The following is a 26,010-nucleotide window of genomic DNA, read 5'->3' as shown; positions in this document are numbered from 1 at the left end:
CATTACAACATCACAGCTGGGTTTAAAGCCAGATGACAAAGAGACTTTAGCTGATAAGGTACGTTAGAAAATTCTTTATTGCGCGATCTTTTATAGTATATACAGTAACTAAACTATCTTGTTGTAACAGTTCGTAAAATTAACCAGTTTACAAAATGGTTTTTAGGTTTCATCAGAATTACAATTTACTAAATGAAAGATATTACAAGGTTTTTTATTGTTATACCTGCTGGCAGACTTTTAAATATTTAAAATTGTATCAGATCTAAGAGATTTTTTTTAGGTTTCAGTAGTATTTCACTCGGCAGCAACCGTCAGATTCATTGACAAATTTCAAGATATGATGAACATTAACGTAGAGGGAACACAGCGAGTGATAGATTTGTCTAGGAGTATAAAACATTTAGAAGTGAGTATTTATTATAGATTGGGCATTGTAAAGCGTACAGCGTAATAAAAGTCGTAGAAGTTGCGTTTATTTGGTTTACTCATACCTCTAGTGGTATGAATGCAAATATGTAACATTCGTTTAAGTAAGCCTTTAAAAATGATGAAATTCCGATTTTCTGGAGTAAACTTTTTAATATATTAATACAAACCACAGCAGATTTTCTAATGTTACATATTGTAATATACTATATTATTTTGTAAAATAAAGAGAAAAAAAAAATAGAATATTTAAATGTCAAGCTTTACAATTCGTATGGATCTTACTTTCCCTTCATGAATATAAAACAGAAATATAAAAATTAACTTTAAAAACCGGAAGTAAAAATTTGAAAGATTTCCACATTTCATTTAAGATGATTCCGAAAAAAATCTTAAACTATATATTTTAGAGCGGCTGATTAGAGATATTATTTTGGAATTTATTTTGTATTACTTTCAAAGAATCATAAATTAGATTCAACTAACCTGTAACATGACATTTATTGACTATTATGCAGTATGAAGGTCGTCGAAAGTATTTAATAAAAATATCCAAAATCATGGATGAAAATCTTAAAAAAAATTGCTATATATATAATATGTATGTATGTTTTAGATGAATTATAATGTATGTATCGAGGTAAGCGAGGTAAAACCCATAAATTATTGTATGAAAACTAAAGGTATGCATTTTATAATAATGAACTTTGTTTTACACGTGGATTTGTTTAACACCTAAGGCTTTTGCTGAATAAATAATTAATCTCATATAAAAACTATTAAAGTCCTATTTTCACAACACAATCATGAAAAAGACGTTCGACAGAAAAAGGCGTTTAATTAGATGTATTTTTGAAAATACAAAAAAAATATTAATTTGTTTCTAATAAATCAATCTGTCTTATACAAACACAGGTCTAGGGCCTCCATATATGAGTTCAAGTTCTAACATAAAATGTTATATAATTAATATTTCAGAAATTCGTCTATATTTCGACCGCCTATTCAAATTCACATATGAAATTAATTGATGAGAAGCTATATACTCCTACGAAAGAATTATCCGCAGTCCGACAAATGATACGAGACCATGGAACAGATGATAAAAAAGTTAATGAATATGTCGGTAAGTTTTCACCTAAAAAGTTAATTAAGCTAATGCATAGACTTTATCGCGGGCTTTGAATGCGGCGACCGAATTAAGAAATTCCGTAACGAAAATAAACCTAACACACGATTTCGTAATAAAGGTGCGGCCAATACGCATTAGAGCGGGAAAGAACGCATACTGCGTCTCATCTGCCTCACATCGGTCTGGCGTGATCGCTGACTTAGCGTCAAAGCGGCCTTATAGCCGGTACGATTAAGAGTGAGACAGACTATAGGCGTGTTAGTCTAAGTCTGGTAGTGTGGTAGGGTGGTGGATTGAATTAATATAAAAAAATGATAATGCATAAAAAAAATAAAAATTATAATTGCATAAGTTGATAAAAAATGCTATGCAATAGCTTTACCACGGCAGTCCCCCAGTGAATCATTGTTTTTTTTTAATTTAATAAAGCGTGTAAATGAGCCTAATAAAGCAAAATGATTTTGTGAACAATGAAATTTTATAGTTGCGATCTGATTTTTATTAATTTTCAGCGGATGTTGCTAATACATATACACTATCTAAAGGATTATGCGAGGAACTTGTGAGGCAAAACAAAGAGTACTTACCGACTATTGTAGTACGACCATCAATTGGTAAAACCTTTTTTTAAACAATCCACACCAATTATTAAACTTCTCTTGCAGATAATATTATGTTTTATTTTTCCTACAATTCGAATAATATTTTATTTTAAATTACCACGCGCCGTCAATTACCTGATATATAATATTATAAGGAACTCTTCCATTTTTGTTATGAAACTAAATGTTTGGTAGCTGCATCTGATATTACGATTCTAAGGGTCTGTTTCACAATGTCCGGATAAGTTCCAAATCCATATATCCATACATTGTGAAACAGGTCCTTATTGTTTTAAATCCCTTTCACTATTTCTAAACTTATGCCGTGCTTAAGAAATCCTGGTTTCAAGGCATATTAAATACAAGCGATCTTTCACCAAACATGGTTATATTTTCCAGTTACTCCAATGTACCGCGAGCCTCTTCCGGGCTGGGTGGACAGTTGGGTGGCAGCAACAGCTGTCTTCAGCAACGTATCCAGGGGTCTCAATCCGTACATTTATAGCTCTGAAGACGTCGTTTGCGATCTTATTCCCGTTGATTACGTCGCAAATTTAATCATCATAGCCGGGGCTAAGGGAGAAATGTATGTTAACAAAGTCTTTATCTATATGTTTTTATATGTTTTTGTTTTTGTGAGAAAATAAATAAATATATTATTATTATTATTATTATCTTTTAAGTATTGTGTGGAAAACAACGTCATATGTCATATGTGAAGTAGTAAAGTAGTAGTTAACTTAAAACACAATATTTCTCTAAAATATGTTTACTATTTTGAAAGACATATGTACATTAGACAGTGTACATAGAAATAGAGCAGTAAAATTAATAAATAATATAAGAAATTAATATTTATTTTCGATAAACAATTTTTCTTTATACCATAATGTATATAGAATCTCATACCTTAAAATAATTATATTTCAAACTTGCACATTAGCTATGAGTTGATAATTTAAATATTATGTACTAAATATCGAAACTATATCAAGAATATAAAATGTTAATTGCATTTTTCGAATACTTTCCGCCTTATCTATATAGAACAAATTAGTCTGCCACTAATGTAAACATAATTTGACAGAAAGAAACAAAAGCGTACTTGTAATTCGCCTGTTACAGTTTTTTTAATTGGTTTTGATCTACTATAAACATATCGAGTACAGCTTTAAAATGTTATCATAATTTAAAACTTTATATTTCAGATCGGATGACGTTTCCGTCTATAATATAAACTCCAGTTCGGAAAATCCTATTACTTGGAAAAGCAGTTCTAATTCATATTTAGAACAGAGCAAACGATTAGGCTACTGTAAGTATCATTAACTTAAATTATTAAGTAGTCAATGTAGACTACAAAACAAGCCAATTGTGAATGCGACTAATTCAATGCTGAGTTTTATTATCGCGCGAATTGCATGCAGTAATCTCGGGATAAATAAAATTAAAAAAAATGAGGTCTGGGCCTTAAGTTTCTGTATCAGTTTCATGATCATTTTTCAATCTAGGCAAGTAGGTGATCAGCCTCCTGTGCTTGTCATACACTGTCGAATTTTTGGGTCTAAGACAGGTCGGTTTTCTCATAATGTTCTCCTTCACCGTACGAGCAAATGTTAAATACACACATAGAAACAAAGTCACAAACAGTGCACAGCCGGGAATCGAACCTACGATCTCAGGGAATTACTATGAACATAAAATTTATCTCCGTTCATGAAATAGCTGCAAAAGTATGTAATGTGATATACATTTATTAAATGGAAAATATTATTTGTATTATAGGAAGATAGGGTTTGAACAAAACTCTATTAAATTTTGAGCCTAATTAATTACTACTAAAACAGAATAGAGAGAACAACAATTCGTAAGAATAATAATGACATGTAATATCTAACGCCTGTAGAGAAAGGGCGACGAATTACATGCTGTATGTACTTTTGAAATATCGGGAATATTTTAGTAGCGGGATTTAATACCAGGTACCTTTGAACACAAAACAACTACTTTCAAGCAACCACTTATAGAAAACCTTTTATAGTAACACTATTAAATAATTGATACTGTTATTTTTGAAAAGAAATTGCGTCTCAAAATTTTATATTTCCTATAGATTAAAATCGTCTTTATCGAGAAAATGTTTTTTAACTAACAAATTTTATTAAATTGTTCAACATTTTACAAGAAGTATTTAAATATAAAACAGTAACAGAAGGCTGATCACTTACTTGTCTTTGAAATAATAATAATCATGAAATGGATTCATTTTGAGGACAAGAAGAAGTGTTGAAGCGCCACTGAAGTATTATTAAAGAGATCATAACTTTTTCAGGTAAAAAGAACATGCGAGAAATGAAGGTATCAAAATCAAAATTCGTTGTAAATACCATGACATTTATTCTGCAAACCGTACCTTGCTTCTTTGCTGATGTCGGACTAATCTTAAGAGGAAAAAAACCTAGGTAATATTAGTTTAACAACTCTACAGACCCATGCGTGGCTTCAGAATGTTTGCATTTATTTTATTAAAAATTAAATAATAGTTGGACATAAAGCTGATTAGAAAAACTGGTACAACAGCTTTTCTAATCGGTTAATTAGTTTTGGAGCCTATTCAATCAAATCTTACCAATATATTAATTAATAATAATGAATATTATTATTCATAATCTGTAGGTGTGTTTTGTGTCTAACACACATCGTCAAGTGATCTTAGTTTCCATGAGTAAAGCAGTAGCAAATAACCAGTTAAAGAATTAACCAAACAGCTGACCACAACCGCAAACTGTAAATGTCCAACACACATTTTGTCGCTAAATAATCGGCGGAAATATCAATTGAGGTTAAAGTTTCATAATATTATCATATTATGAAACACACTATATTAACATTTTCAATAACACATTAAATTATGTATTAATTATTGCTTTCATAGCTACTCGCGGCAAAGCTCTATTCTGAAGTCGTGTGTTTTTGTGTGTTGTGATTCTAATGGCACCGCTTGTGCCAATAGAAAATTTAATTTTAATATGTGTATGTATACAGCTTCTTCATCTATTTATATCACAGTAAATATTAGAATTAAATAACTAAATAACCCTAGTAAAATTATCATTATTAATGTACCTAAGAGTATTGAAATCGTGTTTTATAACATAATATTATAAAATAATATAGACACAAAACAATACAAATGAGTTCGTTACGCAAGTAATCGTTTGATCACAAAATCCGAAAAAAATGTGTCACTTATCGTTCTGTCTTTGCTTTCATAAATTTTCTAGGTTAAATGTATATAAAATATATAAAATAAAATGTATCTGAATAAAGGCTAATATTATTATTATTATTTTCTAGGTTGAAAAGAGATTAAACTTCAGTTTTCGCGATCTATTTACAAGTTAATCCCGGGATCGAATATAGGAATAATAGTTACATGTTACGTTCACGAAATCAATCATTGTTTCATTTTATGTATAGTTTGTCAAAATTAAGCAAGGATTGTCTCATTCGGAAACTTAGCAAACTTCCTTCATAAGTATGAACATTAAAAGCGATAGAAAAACAAAATTGTAACATTTTATTTTCATTTTTCAGACACTTAAAAGAAAGTTCTCGATCATCTGTCTTACGAGATATTATTAAGCCGTTTACGTCTACATCCTGGCTTATTAAATCGAAAAAGACCCAGGCTTTAATCTCCTCTCTGGATGACCATGATAAGAAGTTGTTCCCATGTGACGTCAACAACATCGATTGGAAAGAATACAGTGCTATATTCTGCAGAGGCGTTCAGGAGTTTTTACTGAAATGAAGACAAGATTTCATTGTATTTAAATTACTTTTTTCTTCAAGTATCTCCTTTGACTAGAAAAAAAGATTTAAAGCTAATATAGTAAGGATTTGAGTTTGAGTTTGAGTAAGAGAATCTCTATCCTGAAATGTAAACATTGTATAAATTAAAAGATTAAGTTTTTTTGGCCACGTAATTTCGCTTTAAAATGTTCAATTAAATCCATGTAAATGGCGTTTCAAGTGAAATAGTGCTGATCGTAGCGCCAATTAATTTTATTCTTACTATCGTATCTTCAGTTGAATTTAATAAAAATTTATATAATTACTTATATGCAACACAGTTATTATTCAAATATTAAGCTATCTTAAATATCTTCGGCGGTATCACTTAACATCAGGTGAGCCTCCTGCCCGTTTGCCCCCTGTTCTATAAAAAAAATCTATATTTTCTATGAATTCAAATAATATATTAACCAATTTTAATGTCAATAAAATATTATAAAATCAAGACGGAATTTTCTTTTAAAATCCATTTAAACAGTCCTAAATTATCATTTCCATTACACTGATTCAATCTGCAGTAATGTAATAAAGCTTTTTGGTGATAAATTTATTTAAAAATATATAGAACCAAGGATGCTAACTTAATTTGTACATTTTAAAAGCGTCATTCGTTTTGTTTGTTAAATATTAGCATACTTTGCCAGACAATTAGGCGAAAGCGTTTTTTATTAAGTTTTACATATTTGTCAAAATCATATTCATAAGCGGGTCACATTTGACAAGATTTCAAGTGAAAAAATGATAACGCCAGGCTGGAAAGGTCCTCAAAAGTATAAATAAGAATAAGAATAATAAAAATGGCCATCTGGGATCGCGTCATCATCAAGTAGAATGGCCATTGATTTGACTCCTTCATTAACTTTCAGAACATATCGCAATACTATCCTCCCATACTATACATCTTGAAATTAATAAGTTTGATGATTTATGTGGGTACAGAAACGTAATTTAAACGTAGAGAAATGGGGCCATGATGTTTCAATAAAAATAAATAAAATAAAATAAAATAAAAAAGCCTTTTTATTTCCTACAAATACAAATTTTTTACATTGGCCCATCTCCAAACGCTTACTTATCTAATTAAAATTAATACCATCTTATTTTTATTTATTTTCTATATTATTTACCTATAACTACTTTTATTTATTGTTATTAATATACTACTTATATACTATTTGCTACTATATATATATCCTATTTACTACTAGATAATATTTACTATTACATTATTTTATTGTATTATTAGCTGGATTGGTTAGATTTTAGTATACTTAAATAATATAATTTGTAGGAACCCCATTATTGGGTGAAGGCCTCCTCCAAAGATGCCCATTTGTATCTGTCCTGTGCAGTCTGTTTCCAGTTTGGGCTGGCTACTTTTTTGATCTCATCATCCCAACGAGTATGTGGTCTTCCTCGATTTCTTTTACCTTGAGGTCCATTCCAAAAAGTCACTTCTGTGGTCCATCTTCGGTCTTTAAGCCTCGCGACATGGCCAGCCCATCTCCATTTAAGTTTTTGTGCGTATTTCAGTGCGTCTGTAGCTTTGGTTTTTGATCTTATTATTGTGTCGTATTTTGTCTGATTTCTTTAGTTTAAGCATGCTGCGTTCCAGTCCTCTTTGACAGGTGGTGATAAGATTTTTTACTTTTGAAGTGAATTTCCAGGTCTGGCAACCATAAGTCAAACTTGGAAGAAGGTTAGAATTCATAATTTTTGTTTTTATGGTAATAGGCAGGCCACTTTTAAAGATTTCCTTTAAACTCCAATATTTATTCCAAGTTTGTTGTATTCTTCTTTTCACTTCTAGTTCGTTATTTTTCGGATGAAAACTAATTTGCTTACCTAGATAGATGTATGAATCTGTATATTCGATTGGCACATTATCTATTGTTAATATTCTTCTCCGCCGATTTGTCATTGCCATAGTCTTAGCGAGATTCATTTTCAGACCCACCTTGATACTAGCCGAATGTAAAGTTTCCATCATTTGTTGTAACTGGGTGCTGGATTCTGATAACAGCACTAGGTCATCTGCGAATCTTAAGTGACTTATGTATTTGTCTTTTATATATAGGCCTGACTTACTCCAATCTATCTTCCTGAAGATAGCCTCCAGAATTCAGGCATCAACGTAAATACCTTTAAGGGAAATCAGTATTCATAATATGTACTATGAAGATTTTTCTTAAACAGCTACAAGATAAGAGCGTACTGAATACAAAAGGCCGTTAATGCACTCGCGTATTTTTTATATAGAACAGGAGGCAATCGAGCAGGAGGCTGCCGTGATGTTAACTGATACCGAGTGTCCATAGGCGTCTGAATGCCAGAGACTCTCAGAGAGAGTAATTGGTTCGCTTCGGAAGCTGGTTCCACATAGTGATGGTCCACAACTAAAATATCTTAAGAAAAGCTTAGTTATAGAACGGTGGACGTCAAAGTGGGATTTTTGCCTCGTATCATAGATGGCAGTTTTACTTATCAGGTGAATCCCCCATTCAAAAAAAATACTTCACTCCTAGGCAAATGTACTAAAATGAACCTAAATTCACCCCGCTCATTTATTATAATATGTAGATTATCAGTCATGATAAACAGCTGTCAAATGATACAATCAGGTGAAAGGATTGTTATTATCACTTCCGTTCATTAATTAAAATCAATTATCCGACTATAATTAAGATTATATTCGTGATCCCCGTAAAATTTACGTCAATAGGTTTTAGTATAAAAATCTCACTTGAACCCGACAAAATAGTTATATTATTAGTATTAAAAAAAACTATTTTGATAAATATGAAGTATAAATTATTCAGGAAGCAATTTGATTCTAATACGTGATGAAAAAAATTTTAAGAATTAAATTATTGAAACAATAACACTAACACATCTACATTTGCCATAAACAAATTATGACGGCACGGCATTCTCTGCACCTGTGTTTGCACCTGTTTATTTAATTAGTATATACATTCTAAAAAATATCTTAACTGTGATACTTTGTATCACAATGGATGCCACAGATTAAATACATTTAAAAACATGCGCGAACACTTACTAATCACGCATAGGAGTTTCGTATCAAAACTTATTTACCTCAATTTCTATATCAGATAAAAAATAGAAAGGAAAATTACCAACCAACATTTTATCTTTCATTCATAATACATACAATTTGATTAGTTAATGAAAACAGTATCAGTCATTTGAAGAAAGTTATCGTGATAGTTTTCTATTTATTCCGGTGCCTTATCAATATAAATAAGCTTTAAGAAATGTAATTAGAACAACCTGAATGTAATTTAAATTATAAGGATTAAATAATCTTTGTATTTTATTCTCTTAGTAAGTTATAATTCTCTTATATTATAAGTCTCTTCTTAAATGTTTTTTAGATTGTTATTTGCTTTAATAAATAGTCTAATGTAGTACATAAAGGTCATTCATAGGAATCCTCGAAAATGCATTTCGTTTTCAAGTATATACGAAGACAATACCAAATTGAAAATAATTAAAAAGTTAGAAAAAATAAACAGTTTTTATCTAATATAGCATTATAGGCCAGACTAGTTTTTATTTAAATGAAAATTTAAATTTAAATACATATATATTTTAATTTGGTCTTAGATCAAAGACAAGATAAAAATAGACTAAAACTTTTCTCAAATGACTGCCATTAAAATTTTCCCTTTAAAAGTATAGCGTTACACACATTAAAAAAATTGTTTATGGTTAGGTACTAATTACTTGATAGTGGTAGTAGTAGTTGGTAAGTTTTATATCGTTTAAACTTGTATACTGTACACCTTCATTTATCTTATATGTAAAACCATTTAATTTATCAATATAGGTCGATAAACTATCAATAATCACGACGCGACGCGAGGTCACAATTTTCACGAGCCATTTCTCATTATAATTTTTTTTTCTATGTTTTCTATGGCCACATCGCACACTTTGATTAACAAAAAATACACGAAGAATCGATAAAATACTTTTTCGGTTATTTTGAAGTGAATTTAAAATCTTAACTATTTTTACTCGAATCGTCTGTAAAGGACTTATATCTGCCATTCATATATCCACAGCAAAATCTAACTTCTCTTTATGACCAGAAATACTACTTCTAGTCCAAGGCGATAAATTTGTAAATACTGTTGAATTAAGATCGATGAAATATGTTATAGAGATTAAAACCTGCTGTGAACGGTAGACCTATTTTATCCGCGAGTGAAGCCACCCAAGTCACAAGAGTTCTTTTTAAAAGAAATAATAACGATGTTATCATTGAGAATCCTGATACTTCTCATAAAGATAAACTACTTAGGATCATAACACCATGGAATGACACCCTAAGTCATTAATTTTAATGAGGCAATATAAGATAATGATGCATTGTGAGAATGATACCAGTGACCACCGGCATCTTACCCCCGCAGACGTCGCACCTATAGTATATAAGTTTGAGACCACGACAAACGGCATTCACATCACCACCTAGCACTAAGCTATTATTAACTTTAGAATAATTTTGTAATATTTTTTTTTTTAAAAGTGTAATCATTAAAAATAAAGTTTTTTTTAATATCTCACTGGTTGAGATATTTTGACTCGCGTATGGCTATGGTGTGGTATGGTTGGTGATTCCACATTTATACTCTCACTACCTCTAAAGAGTCTAAATGCGTAAAGTCCTGGTTAACTAAGCCAGCCTACCTCCTTCCAAGAGTACAGAAGTGTCCTGTGCAATTTGCAGGCCTCACATTCCAGGACTATCCTGGTGACTGATTCGTCTGCGCTGAAACAGCCTCTGTACATGGGGCTTTCCATCGCGCCTAGGACAATAAGATTTTTATCAAACTGATCTCTCTCTCTCTCTCTTTAGTCGGCAGCTCATGTCTGAGCGTCGTGGTCAGCAACGAAGCATCTAGAGCGGACTATCTGCATCTATGACTTACTATTAAAGAGATAGTGGCATGTTATAGTCCCTAGTATTGCTTTGACACTAATGCTATTTAGGCTTAGAAGTCGCTGTATCATTAGCGGGTTAACAGCTGGCATAGCCATTTTGGACTATCTGCAGTCCGCGCATCGCGACCATCGTTGATGGTGTAGTTCTGCAGATCTTTGGCGAATCCATTTGCATACTTAATACAAAATTCCTAACCTTTGGACAGCTCTGGCTGCTTTGGTTAGAGCGACTTATTCAAATTGAAAAATCGAGCTGTGTGTGCCTAGCAATAGGAGCTGCTATTGAGATCAAGGGAGAATATGCCAGCGCCGGAGACATTTTGTTTTGAGCCATCGGTATATATGGGTAAGTCATTTATCCCATATATACCGATGTATCCATATCTATACCGATATCCATGTTCAATGCCAATGCGACCTGTTAATAGACGTCTGATAAAACCTCATTGATAAATCGATGACGTCTATTGAATAGTGGAGAATACTAAAGCAATATATACCTGCAGACAAAGTTGGGGAGCAACATTATTAATGTAGCTACACGATAATTAGCTTAAAACCTATTAGGCATGATAGCCAAAGGTCGATAAATGCATTCTTTATATTATCAGTAAAAAAAATCCATGGAGATAAGAAGAATCATGCGCGAAATTTTCATTATCACCATTGTAATGGTGATAATGAAATTTGTTGTAACAAAATATGAAATCAATTGCACGATTTTGTAATTAATCTGCTAATAAATTCCAGGTCTTTTATTAATTTACTCTTAAAATTACTTTTATTAATTATAAGAGGTATAATGTACATGTTCTCATTACAACAAAAAGCCGTTTCACCAAACGGTTTGCTTTAAATGACTGATACAGTTAAAATCAATCGTCGTCAAACTTTAACTTGAAAGAACAAGAAACATCTTTGCCTTCCACACAGAGCATACGTATGACGTAAAATTATGTTTAAAAAAAGCCTCCAAAATCTTCTTTTTGTAGAAAATAAGTGGCATAGGATAGAGCCTCATGTATAAATGATGATAATGTGGTAGAATAAATGATACCTGTATCTTACATTATATTAAAACCTATTTTAATTTAGTATTGTCTTTTATTATAATTTATTTTATTTGTAGATAATTTTAATATACCTGATAACTAACCTTAAAATTTAATAAAATATATTATTAAATTATTGCCATTAGGCAAGGTTCCGAAGATACTGGCAGCTATTTGAATAGCTAGACTAATTCTTTGTCCGAGGTAGCTGCCAGCTCTTCGGTCTCCTGTGACGTCGACTAACCTTTTTGATATATCCCTAAAAAGCCTTATAGCGCTAGGACCGTCTACTACATAGGACGAAGGGTCCTATGTGTGTACATGGGTGCCAGTTCCAGAAGGCTTGTAATACCTCTGTAATGTAAATACCTCTACGGGCGGTTGGTTGCACAAAATCGCGTCAATTGTTGCTAGTGGTGTCGTAGTAGTAGTGTAATTCTTAAAAGGCCGGCAACGCACTCGTGAGCCCTCTGGCATTGAGTGTCCATGGGCGGCGGTATCACTTAACATCGGTGAGCCTCCTGCCCGTTTGCCCCCTGTTATATAAAAAAAAGGTTAAAGTAGTCTTCTTAAATTATTTTGGTATGATAATAAAAAATCTACCAACGCTCAAGTTTTTAATTTTGGTTGTGAAAATTCTTTACGCCAGCGAAAATGCGTTTCCAACGCAGAACTGCAGATTTGCGAGTCGTCTCCAAACGATGGTAGCTTTGATTACTGCTAAAAAATATAAAAATATCTAATTAAAAAAATTTAAGAGCTCAGCGATTTTACTGATACATCTATCTGCAAAATATTCATGTGACGTTCACAAATAATCGATGTTGCGTGAAAATCATTTAATTTTGTGAACGTAATTTTATTTTATCGTTTTTTATCAAGTTCCGCCTGTAATGTTGTTAAGTAAACATTAAAATGCCAAGAGCCTGAATCAATATTAATTTTTTTTAATATCTTTGTTTATTCCCAGAAAATAGAATCTGAAGCAATACAACTTGAAATAACGATGAACGTGTTTCATTGGTTTTTATTTTATTAAAGCGTTCATCTTATTTAACATTAGCTACCTAGGCTAGGCAGATAAATATAATGTTCGCATTGAATTAATACTTTCACATTTGGAAAAAGTTCCATCAATATTTGAACTGTCAAGGTGAATTTTATTGCAATATCAAAATTAAAATTTGGTTAAAATGTTTCTTAATTTAGAATGCTGTGAGTTAAAATGTGTCTAGAAGACTAATGTATAAACTGTATACATTCGTTTGCTGATATGCAAAAGAAAGGGATTTGAACCTTAATTTATTCTTATTTGTAATTAAAATTCTTCTATAAAATCGGCGTTAATTTTTGTTTTTAAATTATATATTTCATATACATTATATTATATCCTATACGTTTTTTGTCAGTGGCAGACTAGCTATCAGATATAATATGGGTAGTAATCATTGCATGTTTTATATGTTTAATTATCTTAATGATAATTGAATATATATAGGTGTTTGGGAATCACAAGAAATTTAATAATAATATTATCACCATGACGTGATAGATAAAACCAATTGATTGCGAATTAGCGGCAACCACCGCCACGCAACCCACTCGTGCCATTTGACAAGCCTTTGCGAAAAGATATGATAATTTTCTATAGATACAACATAGGAATTGTCTTAATATGAGCGGTAAACTAAGCTATTTTAATAAAATGCATCCAATATCATCTATAACTCAATCACTCTAAAAGATAGAATCTCATTTTAAAAAAATATGTAATAATATTCTCGTATAAACGTGTGTTAGGCTAGAGATGCTGCTAATCACAATCTATTGTACTCGCAACGTCCTGCTTTATGATTGTTCCGTTCAAGAAATCTCTACTCTCGGCCCTGCATCTTTATCTGTATAAAAATAAACAATTTTATATTTGCAAGAAAACGTCGTTTAAAATGTGTTTATATCTAATGCCATGAATATTTTTTTATATATAATAAAAATTTAATAAAAAAGACTCGGGGTGTTTCTTATTTGTGCAAAATTAACACCAGCTCACAAAAGGTGGGTGGGAAACCCGGCATCTTAAACCAAAAACAGTATGTGTCATTTACAGAACGCTAATAACCTACTACTCTAATAAAGATAATAAGAACAATACATGCAAACGGAGGCAATTTATTAAAGGTATAAACACCACTATCCCATGGCTCCATGATTTCAGTATTCAATCAACAGCCGAAGTCGGCTAAATATTTTTCTGAAATGGCGTTGAATGTCTTTTCCAGCTCATCGAGAATTATTTTCGTTTTCGAGTCATAGTTATGAATCGAGCTAAAATTCGGTCAAAACTATTGTAAGAAACCCAAACAGTATTTTGAAATTCTTAGTCTCGTTTGATTCTGAGCATTGTGGATACCCGGCCCGCTAATACTTTCATGCAGAAATGGTTAATTCCTATAGAAATCTTCGTTTTTCTGTTCAAGCCAATGTTTTCAACTTATTTAATAATTTGTTCAGTGCAATATAGAAATACACGTGAAGAAACTCACTATTGTAATACGACATAATAATGATCCTGATCCCATAAATGGATGATCCTGATCTTGACTAATTGAGGAAGAAATAACCCATTTATTGATTAAAATATACCTTTTCAGATTAATGTGAATTATATTAAAAATATGCAATATTTTATTGATGTGATTGAATGGTATGTTACTAACCAAAATTTTTCACAATACAAACAAGTGCCTACCGCTTGTGGATTATAGTAAAAGTGGTAACCTTAGATAACTATATCTTCTCAAATTGTTTTTTTGAACCTTCTTTAGGCGTATGAGGGTAAAATTTTTAAAGATACGACACGAAGATGTGCAGCGTTTTTGTCGAAGAAAAGGGATAGAGCTACTGAGACCGATTGTGAGAGAGTAAGAAAGGGAGATCGAGAAAAAATATACACGCTATAGATTGATGTTTCGTTTACTAGTTTCATTTATTAGAATTTTAAATGGCAATTCTGTTGCATAATGTCTTTGTAAACGCAGAGTTTTATTTATTTTTGTTATCACTAGAACGTATACAGTGTGAAGATAGATATGTAAATACATCAAGTGATCATATATTAGTATATGATCATCGATGCTTTTACCTTAAGTAATAATTAAATTACAAAGAAGTTTAACTTCTGACGCGTGTACTTTGTACGCACGCACTTTTTCTTAATTAAAGGATTAAGATGATTTTTTTGTCGTACGTTAAATGTGCAAATAGCTTCAAACTCACGAGGTGACAAGGTCATAGCCATAGGCTTTTTATATCAATGGCTCGTTATATTAAAAATAAAAAATAAATCATGGCGCTACAACCTCTTTAGGACTTGGCCTCAGATTTCTGAATCTGTTTCATGATCATTTTTAAATCTAATATGCAAGTAGGTGATCAGCCTCCAGTGCCTGACACACGTAGTCGACTTTTGTTTTTAGGTCTAAGACATGTCGGTTTCCTCACGATGTTTTCTTTCACCGTTCGAGCAAATGTTAAATGCGCACATAGAAAGAAAGTCTAGTGGTACATAGCCGGGAATCGAACCTACGACCTCAGGTATGAGAGTCGCACGCTGAAGCCAATAGGCCAACACTGCTCAATATTAAAAATATCACTTGATAATTTTTGTATTCTAATTCCCGTAATCATATTATTTTATCTTTGTCTCGTAGATTCTTTATCATATGGCAATGAACGGTTCTAACGTCTATATTTTGAAATAAGTTCAATTTGTATTGATTAGGCTTGTATATTGATAATTTGATTATCTATTAATTAAACAATAGAAGATAGTCTATCGATATGTAAACTCTGATGTTGGGTGGGATTGGGCAGTCATCTGTGACAACATCATAATCATTACTTCAGGGCTAGTTTATATGGACATTTAAAATATAAGAACAGTCACGGTGGTAGATAACAAAACATATTGCAGATATTAGACTAACTGATGCAATTTTTTGCAGTATAGGTAACGTTTTAGTTTCTACCTCTGTCTAGAGGGACTTTTTTATAGAACAAAGGGCGAACGGGCCGGAGGCACATTTAGCGGTGATGCGAGGCAGAAGTGCATTATAAAACAATGGACGTCGAGATGATACGGGTGGAAATTTGTAATCTGTGTTCATATCCCATGTTGAAACTCTAGCCTATTTAGCCTTTCGTTTCACAACTGATTCGCTATGTGAGTACAGTTCCAATGCCTGTCCAATGTCTTTAAGGAGAGTGTTCACTACAAGAAGAGTAGCAAGAAGAATTATTTTTGCGCGTATAGAAAATGAATAAAATTGGCTTTCTCCTTCGCGGTTTGTGTCAGCGAGTCATTCTATCTGTGCAATGGTTTTCTCAAAATCAACGAAAATACAATATTAACAACTCTTAGTGATTTTAATTGTAATATAATATTCTATCTATTATAATATCTTCTATATCTATTATTTTTATTACTATTTAATCGATTTAATATTTATCACCGGAAACGCAAAGAGATTAAAATAAATCAATAAGATTTTTGTTAGTGTTGATAACGATTGCAATAGTTGACGGTATAGGGAAAACCGTTGGATGGAATTTCGTTCCGATAAAAGTAGAAGTATTATTAAAATTCACATAGAAATAGGCCTGTTTATACTAAACTTACTTAAATCTAACACTATTACTTTAGATTGTAAAATCGTACGAAAACCGATTAGGCCGCTGCAGCCTCAAAAGTAATATTGAGATCTAGACATTTCATAATTATAATAAAGCCTCTTTATATCTATATCCTTTCATTTCAAATTTTCTGATTAGTTCGTAAGGATTTACTAATTAATTACTACTTAATGTTGATAGTAATAGGAACTGTGTATCTCTGTTGATGATGATTTGAACCCCTCAGATGTTTTAGACATCCCTGCCAATCTCCTACTATTTCTATTAAGCTTCCCTTCTTTATGGTTAGCACACATTCTTTCCAAGCATAATATATAACAATGAAATTACACAATTCCAATTATATTCTGCCTGTACCTTTGGTCTACTAGTAATATTTTTCAGTACCTGCCATAAATATATCAATTAGAATACGACGAATTCGATTGGAATACCAAAACAAGTATTGAAATCAGACTTGAATCAGTCAGTAATAATGTATTTACTTTCTAGATATAATAAACATCTGAAAATACTAATAAAATCACTTACTCCCAAGATTATATACCAAAAGAACGATGCAACTCTAGTATGAAATAATTCCAGATTGACTGATTTAGGGCCAGGTTTTTATATAACGATCTTACAACAAATAATAATCTAGAGACGCTACAATTGCTTACTCTAGAAACCAATATTATTTCCGACAACACAAAAACAAATCCATTGACACACGTGATTCGATAACATGACCTCTTCAGAATCAAAGTCATAGGAAAATCTAAATAGTCCTTTCTGATTTATGATTATCTTAGTGCTGAACGATTCTGGGTACTGTTGAGGTTTCGTTAATGTAGTTCGAGTATTTCGTAATAAGAAAATCGGCTTATCTTGTAATTAATTAAAATCAGTAATAATACAGAGATTAAATCATATGAAGTCTTTATAAGTATCTGCGAAGGCATTACATATGCAGTACCACCCGGAGATCGGGAAAAGCATACAAGACATTGTGAAATTGTATTTGCATCGGTAAGAATTGAATTTTCTTATTTATAGTGAATTCCGGTTAGAAAATGGGATGATGTTTTGGTGATTTAGTGAATTTTTATTGTATATTTTGTAAATTTTACATTGTAATTAGTGCTTATGTCTTTGGTGAGGTAACAGTTCAATCAAATTTTTATTTTCCTTCCATTTTCCGGATATACATTTATTTTGATATAAAGTCCTGATGATCTTATGTTCCAAAATAAACGAATTCATTTAATTTTTATGGATAATTGAATATCTATTTTTACAAGAACTTTTATTTTTTAACCAACCAACTACAGAGGAATAAAAGAAACGTTATTATGATTAATTTTTAACTTAGTATTTTCAGTGCATGTGCCGAAATAACTCAGTAATTACAATTTTTTCATGTTTTAATTGTTAAAATTTATATATATCTTGAATCGTTTGCCTTGATTTGATAATAGAAGTTTCAAAATTCAACGACTTTTTGTCAATAACATAATTAAAAATTTGAATTTCTGTTAAAGCCTCAGAACTTAAAGTTTTAAATAATATCCCAAAATGTTTTGATGAACCCAATGAAACCCTAAAACATTGTAACCTAAAACATAAATGTTATAACCATTGACCCATATAATTAATTTCGCTATATGATTTATAATTAAAGATGACAGAGCATTTATTTAGGTGTCCCGTGAAAAATGCTAATCTAACACATTAAAAGAGATAACAAGGGAGATAACAAAGATGAAGAATACAATTTTATTTATTATATTAATCGAACGATTTCTCCTGGAACCTTCTTACATTTTTATGCGAAAATAATTTTACATTGAATTAACTATGAGGATGTGCTACTAATTGATTACCATCAAACTATAAAAAAATATTTCCAGCATTAATAAATTCAAAGGCAAAAGATACATTTTAATTCAAATAATTATATTTTAACAACGCTCTCTTATAAAAAATAATTTATTAGTTTGTGAAATAAAATTTCTTTAAAAATTTACCACAGTATAATTATTTTACTAATTCAATAATTTTAATTAATTAAAGATTATACGGTAGCCGCAAAAACGAAACACAAAAAAGGTATTTTTAGTAACATATCTTGAACATATATTTTGAGCGCACAGTTTTTTATATAGAAATGTTTAAAGTCCAACATTGCTTCATTCATAATAAGATAATGCGCAACCTAGAGACGTTGGCCCATTATCAATATCAAATCCCATATCTTAATTCTAATTTGTCAAAATAAAAATAAAATTAATCGATCATACATTGCCTAATTACTGATCATACTCACAGTGCGTGTTTCATTTAGTATTATTATCTATTAGATAAATATAATTAAAAAATAATCAGGTCATTTCGAAGTAAAGGTTGTGTGCCGATTTTTCATTATCATTTTAGATATATCGTTGATTTAGCTGCTCCGTCTATTGGTGCATGTTCACTGGTCGTGATGATCACGATCACAACGGGTTCAAATACCAGCTGAGGCCTAAATATAAAATACGCTATTGAGAATAATTAAATTATTTTTCAAAACCAGGAGAACCCACTGACTTAAGTTACCAAATGTCTCAAAAAGTAGTTCGTGTTTTTTTAAATCATATTCCCATAAAGAGACGAAAGGATACATTTTATAAAAGCTTTTAAAAAAGCAATTATGAAATGTATATGATCTAGGTAAACCTTGCCTCAATAAATAGCCTCGTAGCTGAAACCTAAAGAATTTTTATTTAATTTCTAGGTTCAAAATGGTAAAACAGAATATGAAATCGAAGAACATCTCTTCAGTATCCGCGTACTATGCCGGAAAAAATGTTTTCATTACGGGTGGGACTGGCTTTCTTGGCAAGGTACTACTACTTATATAAAATTATTTTCAATATTTCATATTAAAATGCATAAGGTTCTGCGAAATTAATCAGACAGTATTATTTTATAACTTTACTTTTAACATAGCTTTTGATTGAAGTATGAGATCCGACTGCAGGATTAGTGCGTTCATCTGTTATTTACTAAAAACCAATTTTTTAGTTAGAAGAATATATATCGACCAACTTGCCTATCAAAATTTGTCCACAAATAAATTGTAAATATTTAATTGACTTTTGGGAAAAGATTTCATTATTTTTTAAATAAAATATCGTCTACATCACTGTAATAATAATAAATAATCTTCTCTTCTCTCACATATACAAGGTTATTATAATTAAACTAAGATGATAACATTTGGAAGTGTATGTGAGGGCCTGATCTCTGTAACAGGAGACCTAAGTGACAGATAGTCAGCCTCTCCAACACCAGACTGGAACACGTACAATCAGGTCATTGTCATAAGATACAATAGAAAAAAATAAGTATGCTAAAAGAAAAAAAACTGTGATTTGAAATCATCTTTATGTAATTTGCCGTGTGATTTAATCTATTCAAAACATTTTAATTAAAACTTGGTAGATATTTTTTATCCTACTTATAAATATATAATTTGTTTTTTTATCAAATAACAGATGAACGCTATAATCCTGCAGCCGGATCTTAGACGTTCTAAAACTAAAACAATTAGATTCGTTCCTTTTACATGTTATTTACATTTTTAATAAAAACAATTTTCAATGTTTTAGGCCCTTATAGAGAAACTTCTATACAGTTGCAATGACATTGGCAAAGTGTTCATGCTTATACGGGAAAAGAGAGGAGTTTCTGCTCAAGATAGAATAAAAGTCATGCTTGAAACTGAGGTGAGCTTTTAAAATTATCTATCGTCAACGAAATTCAGTGTATCATTGTATCGTTTTGGTAATTTCGTATAGATCAGCAAATCATGCTGGCAAATATTTTTCTTTACATAGATTTTTTAAACACGCATAACATTTTAGTACATTTGCTTAATATCATTAATATTCCTTGGACCTACTGGCACAAGGAAAAGGACACTGTAGTATCATATCCCTATTGTGTTATTAGTTCCATCTGTGCTTTGATGAATTCTAAATTGTAAATTGTAAAATGAGCTACTATACTAAAGTATATTTAAGTATGAGTTTTTAAAGACATCATTGTTATTAATCATACTATTACTTTTTAGCCATTTGCACGACTTAGAAACGAGAGGCCTCAAGACTTCAAAAAGATTGTTCCCGTATATGGTGATCTAGTAGCTGATTCGCTCGGAATCAGTACTGAGGATCAAAAAATGCTTTTTGAAGAGGTAATGATAAAATTGATACGAACGAAAGGGTGCTGTAATTTATTTTAATTAGTTTAAATATACAACCTAATATAAACCCAATTCTTGAAAGGCTGGCAACGCATATACGAGCCTTCTGGCAATGTGAGTGTCCATGGGCGGCAGAATCACATAACATCAAGTGAAGGTCAAAAATCTTACCACTGCAGCCGGGGCGTATCTCGCGATTAGCACATCATTCGAGAACTAGTTTATTATTGTTGACTTTGACTTTGAAATAAAACAAGTGTTCCTCCTGCCCGTTTGCATTCTTACATAAAAAAGTAAATGTTCTAAATGGATTTTATTACCAGAATTTTGTAGTATTTTAAATAGAAAAAGAAATCGACAGTTTTTATTACGAAAATATAATAATATATTAGGTATTTTAAGATTACTTTAAATATTATTTTGTATCTTTCAGGTGTCCGTTGTCTTCCACTTAGCAGCAACAATTAAATTTAACGAACCATTATCCGTTGCTATGAAAGTTAACGTAGAAGGCACACACGAAGTTCTGAAATTGGCGCAAAAAATGAAGAAATTGGAAGTAAGTTATCGCACATTAAGTTATGAACTGTTGACACAACAATTTAATATATTTATAAAAAACCAAAACACATATGGAAGATCTGTTCCACAGAACGTACAAATACAGCTTTGAATTATACAATTATTATTAAATTGTATTAATAATTATTTAATTTCAGTCCTTCGTCTACATGTCAACGGCCTTTTCAAACACATCCCTGCAGAGATACCACGTGGAAGAGAAAATGTATCCTCCACCTAAGCCTATGGACGAAGTTTACGACCTGATTAAAAGCAACGATCCAAATGAACGTTTTAATTCCGATATTTTAGGTAAGACTGCTTATCACCATATCTTTTTTTTATTTTTCTGTGTAAATATATGTTTCAAACCTTTAAGCATACAATGTCTTATAGTTATAAATGTATTTTTATAGATCCCGATTTCAATGTTTGTTTGGCGCGATCATAAAAATTGCAAATAAAAACGTTGAATCGCGCTGATAGATATAGCACAGTCGTTTAAAGTAAAATGTAATATATTGATGTTGAATTAATTACTAAATTATTAATTACGTAAAGCCGGCAACAGTATCCATTGAAGTAGCATTTATTGTGAATGAATTCTTATATATAATGTTATTGTTGTTACAGATGGTCGCCCAAACACATACACATTCACAAAGGCGCTAGCTGAAAACTTTGTTGTCGATAACCACGGCGACATACCATGCGTAATCGTTCGGCCGTCAGTAGGTAAGTTATATACAAAAAATTAAACTTTATATTCAGTTGGACTAGCTACAATACCTAGTATTTATTTGTATCCTTATTTAAATAAGTAAAGTAATAATGTTTTTTATTACTAATTATAATATAGAAATCAATAATTGAAAAGCAATATAGAAAATATAAATTTATGCAAATGAATTTTTTTTATTGTCACTTTGAAATAACAACTTTTATGTAAATTTAATTGATATTTATACATATTTAATATTTGATGCATTACATACTCATGCATTTCCAACACAAGTGCCTCTTGACTTCTTACGGGGGTTGTCTCATACTCATTTATTGATGTAAAAATTTACGAAACAATAAAAAAATTATTATTATTATTATTAAAAATACTAAACTCCAAATTTACAAATTTGACAAATAAGTAATATACTATTTTAACGACGTCTTATACTCGAAGGATGCGGTTTGCAATTCGTAATATAATTTTGTATGTGATAACATTTTAGTAACTGCTGCCTTAAAAGAGCCCGTCGAAGGGTGGATCGACAATTGGCAAGGAGCGACTCCAGTCCTCTCCCTCATCGCAAAAGGCTGGGTGCGCTGCCTCTACGGTGAAAAAATAAACAACTTTGAAATCATTCCCATAGACTACGTCGTGAACCTCACCATCATCAGTGGTGCTAATTGCAAGAAGTAAGTTATTCAGAAACCATAGCTAAAAATAAATAAATTAGACGAAGATAATTTGCGTCAATTTGTATGTCAATTATTTATAATCTGTGTCGTTTTGTACTTGTAATTTGTGTAATATTAAAAAAAAACAATGCGTTTTTGTTACTGCTAATATTATTCGTAATGCTATTTATCAATCAGTAAAAGTATAATAAATTGTGAAAAAGAACTGAAAAAAATCTATTCTTAAGCTACGCATTGTTAAAAATATCGTAACACATGTGAATATGACACTTGATTGATAATGCTTTATTATCTGCTTCAATTCCTTAATACATCCCAATTTCCCTCATTTAAGATTATTGTCATCTTTCAGATCAAAGGATGTTCCCATATACCATTGCTGCAGCAGCGGAAGTAACCCAATCACACTAAAGGAAACGTCTATTTTATACACTGCAGAGAGCGTGAAGCATGGATATAGTAAGTTTTTGTAATTTACTAAAAAATAGCGACTGCATTATCAAGTTATCTACATTATTGATATTTTTGTATACGTTAGATAGAAACTTGAAAATTGAATATTTTTTTTAATTTAATTAATCATGAGGCGCATAACAACAGGTAACATATTCTATTGATCTGGATTGTTCTGGAACAATCGCGCGAATCGAGATACCAGGGACGCCTTGTTCCGTCCAGTTAACGCGCGAACTCTAGAACGAGTGCATGTATCGAGGGAAATGGAGCGCCAAAATTTTGACACGGAATTGTTTATAGACGCGCGTTGGTACGCACCTTGTGGACTCAACGGTCGCGCGAGAGAATCGCGACGAATTCGCCCTTTCTGGACAAACTCTAAGAAAGCCTGAGTGAGCCAATTGTACATCTATAAATGTATTATTTGTTTTTTTTTGCAGATGAACTGCCACTACCAGGAATGATATTTTCAAAATCATCATGGATTTTATTCCTCATGACGCTCTTATTTCAAGTTATTCCATCCTATTTGGCTGATTTATTCCTTTACGCCATTGGAAAACCAACAAGGTAAGGCAAATTATGCAACAAAAAGCATAGTATGTTTGAATTTTTGAAGTTATACTTCCTTTGGCGCGTTAGGTATAAATGATGTCACAAAAATCCGACACCCGAAGTTAGCATAGTCAACATTTTAACATCGAAAATGTCCTTTAATTATATAAAAATACTTTTTTGTGATATTTAAATCAACTTAATTTAACTAGATAATACGTTATTAATAAAACTTTCAATGTATTAAATACCTTTTTTCTATAGTTACTGTAGTTTTTTTACAAACTCAGAATAAGGCGAAAGATAAAGATTTTAGAAAAGATTTTTATTTTGTTACGCCAAAGAAGTATAACTTCTAACGCCTATTCTTGATCCAGTAAATCATTTAAATTGCAGAATTCTTACTAGAAATAAATAAGTATGTAGAAGACACTCAGACAATATTAAATTGATCGCTGGAACTCACATTTTTTTTTGGATTAACTGACTTATAGAGATATTGAGTTTTTTTATTTTTTTTATCCTTCTTATATGGTAGCCTTTGCTATAAAACTTATTTTCTAGTTGCAACTATAACATTAACTGCATCAAATATATATGAAAAACATATACACATATGTTTATATATATTAATATTTAATTACTTTTCCTTCCTTTAGATACGTCAAAATCCAAACTAAACTAGCATCATACCTGGATACCATTCGTTTCTTCAGCTCACATTCATGGAATATAACTAACGACAAGACAAGGAGTCTCTACTCCAGTCTTAATTCTGCTGATAAGAACCTCTATCCCTGTGATGCTAATCTTATTAACTGGAAACAGTACATCCCTATCTACTTTAGAGGTGTCAAACAATTCTTAGTAGACCCAGCAGAGAAGAAAAGGCAGTGAATTATACATTAAGTTGTGATTTCAAAAAAATCTAATTGATATTTTAAAGTTTGTACAATATAGATTAATTTATTATAAGGCAATCTTTATCTGCAACCTCAGATATATTTTTAATAATTTAAAATAGTTATTAGGGTACTATACAAAATTGGGTCTAAATTTACTTCCGTATGTCAAAACCAATTCGGCCTACAGGATTTAAAATTACCTCTAAGTCTCGATTCTGAACATTACATGGATTTTTCTTAATTATTTGTATAGTTCTCTATCTCTGTGCATTTACTGAGTGCTAAGTAAAAGATCTTGCGATTGTTATTTTTTTATTTTTTTTTATTCGCCTCAATATAAATATTATTCGTTTAACAATATTTGGATATGTTGGTTAATAGACTCTTATTTACTCTAAATGCTTGCTTTTTGTATTAGTTAATATGTACTTTATTACATTTTTGAAAACGTTTTAAATACGTGACATTTTAGGGTTCCTATGCCTATAAATCAGTTAACAGATGTTTTAATTAAATACAAAGTTATACATACATAGAGGGTCCCAGACTTGAAGCAATTAATTTTAATTCAGTTAACCAAATTGTGATATTAGATAATATATTAGATTTAAGTATGTTATATACGTCGGTTTAATGTTTAATAAAATTTTGTAAGAAAACTTTCTTTCTTTTTAACTTTGAAATTATCGTAACAAGAGAAGTTTCATAAGTTATAACAAATACCATGAAATAATTATTTAGTAATGCTAGTAACAAATAAGAATTAATAAGATATCGATGCTATGCTTATAAGCATAAAATTACGAGGAAAATGTAAATAATCAAGAAACTGATTTTTCCAAACATATGAATATAATATATAAAATAAGTCAATAAATTTAGCACTTTTTGTTCTCTATCAGCAGGAGGCCAGGTGAAATAGGAGCACGCAATTACATACTGAAACTGAAACTGATTGGCTATGTCATCACCGTTTTTTTTGATGCTGGCTGAGGCTTTACGTCGAGGGATCTTGAAGAGAACAACAGACAGAGAGTTTTAGCGGAAAACACCCAAACTATTGCCCTGTAGGAAATTGAAATTAAGTCAATTTCAGTCCAAGACTCAACATAACAAAGTTTTGACATCAGATAAGTTTGTTCGA

General features: G+C 31.0%; 2 protein-coding genes across 3 annotated transcripts in view; both read left to right on the top strand.

Moving 5' to 3' along the window:
- LOC110999259 (putative fatty acyl-CoA reductase CG5065) overlaps nucleotides 1–6,326 on the top strand; it is a 10,607-nt gene extending 4,281 nt beyond the window's left edge. For both annotated transcript variants that reach the window (XM_045629786.1, XM_045629787.1), the window contains 8 exons: nucleotides 1–58; nucleotides 284–409; nucleotides 1,408–1,555; nucleotides 2,074–2,175; nucleotides 2,563–2,749; nucleotides 3,372–3,478; nucleotides 4,496–4,625; nucleotides 5,761–6,326. The exon at nucleotides 1–58 is cut by the window's left edge and continues 65 nt beyond it. In XM_045629786.1, the coding sequence (XP_045485742.1) occupies nucleotides 1–58; nucleotides 284–409; nucleotides 1,408–1,555; nucleotides 2,074–2,175; nucleotides 2,563–2,749; nucleotides 3,372–3,478; nucleotides 4,496–4,625; nucleotides 5,761–5,977 (1,075 nt within the window). In that variant the 3' untranslated portion in view covers nucleotides 5,978–6,326. The remainder of the gene's footprint in view (nucleotides 59–283; nucleotides 410–1,407; nucleotides 1,556–2,073; nucleotides 2,176–2,562; nucleotides 2,750–3,371; nucleotides 3,479–4,495; nucleotides 4,626–5,760) is intronic.
- An 11,291-nt stretch (nucleotides 6,327–17,617) lies between these two features.
- Nucleotides 17,618–25,246, top strand: LOC110999241 (putative fatty acyl-CoA reductase CG5065). The gene is made up of 11 exons (XM_022268212.2): nucleotides 17,618–17,750; nucleotides 19,498–19,606; nucleotides 20,375–20,491; nucleotides 20,839–20,961; nucleotides 21,404–21,529; nucleotides 21,690–21,843; nucleotides 22,165–22,266; nucleotides 22,761–22,947; nucleotides 23,303–23,409; nucleotides 23,847–23,976; nucleotides 24,621–25,246. Exons 1-11 carry the CDS (start codon nucleotides 17,689–17,691, stop codon nucleotides 24,856–24,858), a joined length of 1,455 nt encoding a protein of 484 aa, XP_022123904.2. The 5' UTR covers nucleotides 17,618–17,688; the 3' UTR covers nucleotides 24,859–25,246.
- Nucleotides 25,247–26,010: the final 764 nt, after the last annotated feature.

The sequence above is a fragment of the Pieris rapae genome, chromosome 10 (genome assembly GCF_905147795.1).
Source record: "Pieris rapae chromosome 10, ilPieRapa1.1, whole genome shotgun sequence".
Lineage (NCBI taxonomy): Eukaryota > Metazoa > Arthropoda > Insecta > Lepidoptera > Pieridae > Pieris > Pieris rapae.
This window is presented reverse-complemented; position numbering and strand designations above follow the sequence as displayed.

Excerpts from the sequence above, each read along its gene's own strand:
- LOC110999241 (XM_022268212.2), top strand. The coding sequence starts at position 17,689 with ATGCAGTACCACCCGGAGATCGGGAAAAGCATACAAGACATTGTGAAA. Across the intron at positions 20,962-21,403 it reads AAAAAATGCTTTTTGAAGAG|GTGTCCGTTGTCTTCCACTT; the intron begins GTAATGATAAAA and ends TGTATCTTTCAG. Across the intron at positions 23,410-23,846 it reads GAGCGTGAAGCATGGATATA|ATGAACTGCCACTACCAGGA; the intron begins GTAAGTTTTTGT and ends TTTTTTTTGCAG.